The following is a 6842-nucleotide window of genomic DNA, read 5'->3' as shown; positions in this document are numbered from 1 at the left end:
AACGGAGTAGATGACAAAGTTCCAGTTAGTTACATCTGTGCAAACCATAATTTGCCATGCAGAATCTGTGTTACTGGTGCTCTTGTGCAAGATAAAAGAACCCATTTTAAATTCCAGGTTGAATTTGCAGGGCTGACATAACATCTTTATGACTTATTTTGAGTAGGAAATTGTTGAGACGGTAAACAGGGAACCCATGATGCTATTTTACCAAGTCACATCTCAGAGTAGAACCTCATTTAAAATATTTTTCAGTGGCATTGAAAGATCTCTTCCAGCAAATGTTAGCTGTAACTGCTGATCGTATCACATAAGAATGCACAAAATAGTCTGGTTTTTTCAATGTATTTAGTATATTTCAATTCATATCAACTCTTCATTAGTCAGGCAATAAAGCCATTCTTAAATGTGTATTTGAATAATGAAATGATTGCTCATACTGTATTTATCACTATCAAATATTAATTACCAAATACACTTGCTGGATGTAAACCTTTTGTATTTCAATAAAATATAATAAAACTGTTTACTTGACAATTGTGTAGGAGATTCAAATAAGTATTTACTCTCATTATCATATTTACATCCTAATTTGATGTTTGGGTCTTAAATTAATTTGGAAATAAAAATGATAAAAACTGTGTGTCAGGCAAGTAGAATCTAGAGTTGAAATAGGGTAGCCATTTAAATCTGAAGGGATGCTTAATATCACTTCACCCTTGTCCCAGACCTGCGGGAAGAAAGACAATTTGCAAGGAATGTGGTTTAAAGTAAGCCACAACTTTAATAACTTGTCTCGTTGCTGGCTAGTTCCTAGGTAATTTGTACAGTGTAGATCATGATTCCTTCCTTAATCGCTCTCACCTGATGGAGGGCTGCCATCAGCCCCCTACTCTTCCACAGCTGTTCCCAGCCCATTGTTGCGACCCCTTCTCCAATCTTTTGTACCAGAGTGAAGGGGCTGGACAAAGGGTGTTTGTGTTGTACCAGATATCAGGAGCTCGAATCTCATTCCCCAGATTCTTTAGGAGATGCCTTTCTCTAAATCCACTTCCAGCTTATCAGGGACCTAGACCCCCCTGTGGAACAAATCCTCGCATTGGACACATACCACAAGGAGGCACCAGTCATTTTGCTTGGCTGTCTCACACCAGCCCCAGCTGGGTTCCCAGATAGTTAACAATTTCCTCGGTAACAGCCAACAATAGATCTGCTCCCTGCTCAGGAAGGTGTATCTCATTGTCCCTGAATAACTAAGGTACCAAATACAATAGTTTTGGGTGGGTAATTATGGATCCTCTCCATTCCAGATGAGACACACACCTTCTGGCCTTGTCAACCTAGAGAGGGCTGGTGGCTCCCTATCATAACATTCTGGTGGCTCCCCATCATAACATTCATAACGTAGCATTTCAAAACAGTCAGCATCACCCCCTGAATCTGGATTTTCCCTAAATATCTCTGTGCCCTGATGATCACATCACCTGCTTACAAAATCCCTACTCAACTAAAACTATAATCATTTCAAGTGGCTGTTTCCGGACTGCCAAAGAATGTAAAACAGGCATCAACTGGTCCCAGAGCACATCCCTTCTGCAGTGCCAACTCAAATTTGCCTTGCCTCGCCACTGAGGCCAAGCTGTGGACCTCCAGGGGAACTGACTGCTTCCCTGTGGTCCCAACGCATAATATTGTGCCCACAGATCCAAACATCAAGTCCCATGACCTGCTCTCCTGCTCCATGTCACCTGCCCCTCCATTCCTGCCAACTCAGAGCTTCAGCCCAGCAATGAACTTCCAGGGGGAAACAGCCATCTACCTTTGAGCCAAATGCATAATATTGTGTCCGCACATCCAGTCACCAACTCCTGTGAGGCATTCACATGATTCTGAAGGAAGAGACAAACAGGGAGAGTTTAGCACGTATAAACCACTGAACTATTTTCCCTGACAGGGGCCTCCAAATCCTTCTATGCATTTGGATGCCGCCATTGACAGGCATAACATGTTGGGCTGTTATTCCAAGCTACGCTCTGGATGTAACCAGCCCAATGCTGAATGAATGGGATCCCAATTCATCAGCAAAATCTCAACGTTATGCGCTCATTGACATCATCATAAAATGAAATTTCCTCTTCTGAGGTAACTCCCTTTCCCATGAAGAAAGAGTGGTCTTAACACTAAGTCTGTCTTTATTGCTTGGACGGGGCAACTCTGCTAGTACTATAACTCACCTAGCCATCCCTTAATTGATTTCCTGACACTCAAGTGACCTTAATAACGCATCTACTATATTTCTTTTCCTTCAGAAAGGCCTTTCTGCCTTTTTTATATTTTTCTAAACATGGTCAACTTTTCCCACTTAAACTGCAAGTATTGGGTTAAAAGAAAGATACCAGATAGATTTCAACATGGAATGTATTTATTTTGTGTAATTTTCAGTACATCATTAAGAGATCAGTTTAGGGAAACTACTTGAAAAATATTTTTAAACAAAAACAAAAAGAAGATGCAAGTGCAAAAAGAAACAGAATCTCACCAATGGAAAGAAAATGTAGATCCATATTCTTGGGTCATGTGATCAGGAATACAGCCTGGTACGTGTGTTTATTTCTTTTTATTTATTAACATGCTACACGTGAAAAGTCCCAGCTACTCTGGATATCAGGTTTGTTTTTTAAATCATTCAAACACACAGAACAGAGCCAATGTTTTCTATTCGTTTTCCTGTTGACGTGTCAGGTCAGAGCAGTTCAAATTGCTCCTTACTGCTAGATATCAGGAGCAGCATTAGCCAACACTGTATCCTCCATATGGCAACTCCTTATCACCAATGAGATAACCAAGTGTCTAATCTAGCAATCAGCTAATGCAGAGCACTGGTAAGCAGTGGATTGTGGTCTCAACCCCAAACTTGATTCTGATTTGAGAATGACTTCTGCTGTACTCACAGGCTCAGCTACCAGCAGCCACTTCCAGCAGAGACCTTTACTGGAATGCATACTATCCTGTCAAAACTGGGAAATTCTAAACTTTTGAAATTTTTCTCTGGCTCAAATTAAGACAAGAGCAAGTACTGAGAGAAATAGGAAGATGTGGAAAATGTGTCATATGACAACATCCAGCCACCAGTTCCATTTTGATTAAAGAAAGAAAGATTTCTTGGTTATCTCAGACCCATTGCCATGATATCTGAGTGACTTACAAATATAGTCTGACATAAGAATCTTGAATACGCCATACTGTATAATAAAGGCTAGTTTCCTCCCGATGTATACCCATAGTTACTATTGAGGGAAGTTACAGGTATGCATCAAGAGAACACTTTTAAAATGTGTTAATATCAGGAATAAATCAATACACTATTTTTAAAAACTCTTCATAATGTACCAATAAGATCATGAGACTACACGTAACTAGGCAATAACTAAAATTCAGATAGACAAAGAAAAGGGCGAGCATCTGAGCTCCAAGACAGTTCAACACTTCCTTAAATGTGTCTATTAAACGCCTCAGTCTCTTATAATGTTTAGGATTTCCAAGAATCTGGTGACTGGAGGCTATGAGATTCTGGTCCTAATTCAGCAATGTACTGAAACAAGTGCCTAACTTCAAGCACACAAGTAGTACCACTGAACTCATGTAGTTGAATATATGCATGTGACTGAATAAATTGCTGAACTGGGGCCTTATGCATGCATCCTTCATACTGCAGTCAATAATTACAGCTTAAGTAAAGTGTTGGGTGTGGGAAGAGAAAGGGCATTTTGAGAGCCTGACCAATGTCACCACATGACCCAAGAGCGATGCGATACTTACCTTGAAAGAAAACACACCCAGACATATTCAACGTTCAGTTCAGAGACACTGTCAAATCACTTGTGTAGTGGATTCATAAATAAATAACTAGTTCTTTACTAAAAGATTTTCACACTTATTACAACATGGAGTGTATTTCTGATAACAGACTGACTGTAGCACACAAACAACCTCTACTCTGACAGTTAGGAAGTGGTCTCATCACTTTTTCTTACTGCACTATTGAACTGTACCTTTTCTTAAGTTCACAATGAAGGAAATTTAGAAACTAAAGTTTTCAAAAGAGATTTCAACCTTAGGATCCAGAGAGGAAATCAGTTCATCTATACAGACATATATAGATAAAGATATATAAACTGAAGTATGTAAGCTTTGTTCTTAACTACTAGAAAAGAGAATATTTTGCTTTCAAATGATGCATATTTAATTTTAATTAGAAGGCATCAAACTACATCTCTCTTTTTCAAATGTTTAGCACTGAGATATAAATATCAAGTTTTAATCTGTTGATATATGGCCAGCATTAGGAACACCCGGATAAATAAATAAAAGGCAGTTTTCATGGTGTGAAATGATAATTCCTATACACAAATATTTTAATTGTGAAGCAAGGGCACTATTACATAAAGCTAGTAACCCTGAAGGGAGATTAAGTACAAAGAGATCAGAGTGATTGAAGGAAAAAGTTTGTTATTACTGTAGACCAAAAAATGTAGCCATTTGAAGTAGCACACTGTAATCAGGCACTCCAGCGATGCGTTGCTGGGCAAGACTCTGATGCCACCTAACAGAAGTAACAATGTGTGTGCATGGATTAAAGTAAAAAGGGTCTCTGAAATTCAGTCCTCTGTATTCTAATAAGCTATGCTACTATTTTAAAAAAGAAAAAAAGGAAAAAAAACTATTTCCCTTATGCTTTCCTTTACTCTTAAATGTATCTAAAGAAATATCTTAGACAATTTTTGCATCATATATTTAAATTACACTACCTGGGTAATTTAACTATTGAAGGACTCCTAACAAAGTTTTGTCAGAAAAATATAATTGGTGTTTGCAAGAAATCTGTATTTTTTGTTTTAAAAAAAAGATCCTAAAAAAGAAAAATGCAAGCCTAACTGTGCAGTACAACCTTTGAGTCCCTCCATTATTACACAATACTTCCAATACGTATGTGCTCTTCTCAAAACATATAAAAGAACAATGTCAGTTAAACTAAGGAACAAGGTAACAAATTAAAGATTTCCCATAAGTTTCTGAAAAAGTCAGTACACATAGATGTTGAGCAGCTTTCAGATCAGGACATAAAATGTCTTTGATCATACAGAAGTACTGTACACTCCAACTTCTCTGGAGAAGAAGTTAAAGCTAAGGCCTCACAATTCCAGTTATAAGATACATTGTACCCTCTTCACTAGACCATCCTTGAAAGGTTACTATTTTGCATGTTCTGAAGAGGATTTTATAAAAAGCAAGTTGTAATGGAGTTTATCCTAGTATGTACCCTAAATACAATAGTGTTATTTTACAGTGTTAACATTATAACAGAAGCTTTTGAGAAGGATGCAGCATATAAAGAAAATGCAACAAACATACTTGACAAACTTCTGCAAGGTCCATAGAATTAGTGAGTTCACTACACAAATTAAACATCAAAAATACAAATTAAACTCCCATGATTAATAAAATCTGTTCACTTTAAATTAAACATCTCTAACACAATTACAGAATGTTTAAATCCTCTGTTGCATAGAGGAACTCTTCCCTTTATATCATGGTAAGAGTTCTCAACTCTAATATCAACGTGCAAAGTGACTATTTTAATAGGCTTTGCAACATAGCTGTTGCATAAGTAGGGCGAGCTTGTCTACTCTTAATTGCATTTTGAAGATACTGGATGCCTCCACAGCGCTCCCAAATCTCTTCAAACTGTCTCGGCAAAATTTCAGCACCACGCTTTCGAGTTAAGCCAGTCTCTTCAAGATTTAGTTCACACATCTCCATATCATCCTTCCCTGAAATGGTTAAAGCAAAATTGGTTTTATAAAACCATTTACATGGTTCAAGATCCCATTAACAAAAATTACACATCTGCTTTGTTTCTTCCCCCCCCCCCCCACTAAAATGCATACGATTCTTTTAAGCGATACTGTAGTTTACAAACAAACGTTAGTGCTATGAGAGCAGTTTGATAGTCCAAGAGACTGCAGTTCTCCTACCCATTAAATAAGTATAGGATGGACAGCTGCAGTATTGGCTAATACTGCATGTTTCAACTGACTTGCTAATGTGCTTCAAAAGTGAATAGGCTAGAATACCTGCAAGGGTTGTCAATAGTTCTCAGCCTCCAGGTCTTTCCTGCTGAGATCACTGACAAGGATGATTTCTGAGATGTGGGCACCCTGTCCACTAGCAAATTACTAATCAGTTTGTTTCACATAAGCCACTGAAACGCTAATGAATTATCATTATTAAACTTGTTCAGATCTGAACAAGTGACCCAGAAGTTAAAGGTTTTGTGTAACAAAGCCAAAAGCTGAATCAGCCAGTCGCCCACACTAAACATTTACAATGACATTTGTCAACTGGTATTACCTATATGTACCTACATTACCTACATTAAATCCAAATACATGGAGAATGCAGCTAACCAATTTTTTTTTAAACTGTGCCAGGAGGTACATTAAACAGTGTACCCATAGGAAACAACATAATTATGTGTGTGTGTGTCTCTCTCTCACCCTCCCCCCATCTTATACATGAAAGAGGCACCAGATAGATAATTCTATAATTATTAAAAATACTATTATTTCTAATTAGCATAGAGAGAACAAACTTAGCTGCTTAGAAATGCACCCTGACCATAAGACAATGCACAAGTAACCTGGGAAGGCTCTTCACTAGGGCCTTGTCTACACTACTGGGGCAAGTGGACCTAAGTTACGCTTAGTTTAGGTCGACTTACTGCAATGTCTACACCACGCTGCGTCGACTTACCTTACTCTTCTCATTCTGGTGGAGTACCA

At 38.0% G+C, this 6842-nt stretch overlaps 1 protein-coding gene across 8 annotated transcripts in view; it reads right to left on the bottom strand.

Annotated features, from left to right (window-relative positions):
• Nucleotides 1-2400: 2400 nt before the first annotated feature.
• Nucleotides 2401-6842, bottom strand: part of MYO6 (myosin VI) — a 124475-nt gene continuing 120033 nt past the window's right edge. For all 8 annotated transcript variants that reach the window (XM_045011141.1, XM_045011142.1, XM_045011143.1 and 5 more), the window contains one exon: nucleotides 2401-5831. In XM_045011141.1, the coding sequence (XP_044867076.1) occupies nucleotides 5632-5831 (200 nt within the window). In that variant the 3' untranslated portion in view covers nucleotides 2401-5631. The remainder of the gene's footprint in view (nucleotides 5832-6842) is intronic.

Source organism: Mauremys mutica, chromosome 3, assembly GCF_020497125.1.
Source record: "Mauremys mutica isolate MM-2020 ecotype Southern chromosome 3, ASM2049712v1, whole genome shotgun sequence".
Lineage (NCBI taxonomy): Eukaryota > Metazoa > Chordata > Testudines > Geoemydidae > Mauremys > Mauremys mutica.
This window is presented reverse-complemented; position numbering and strand designations above follow the sequence as displayed.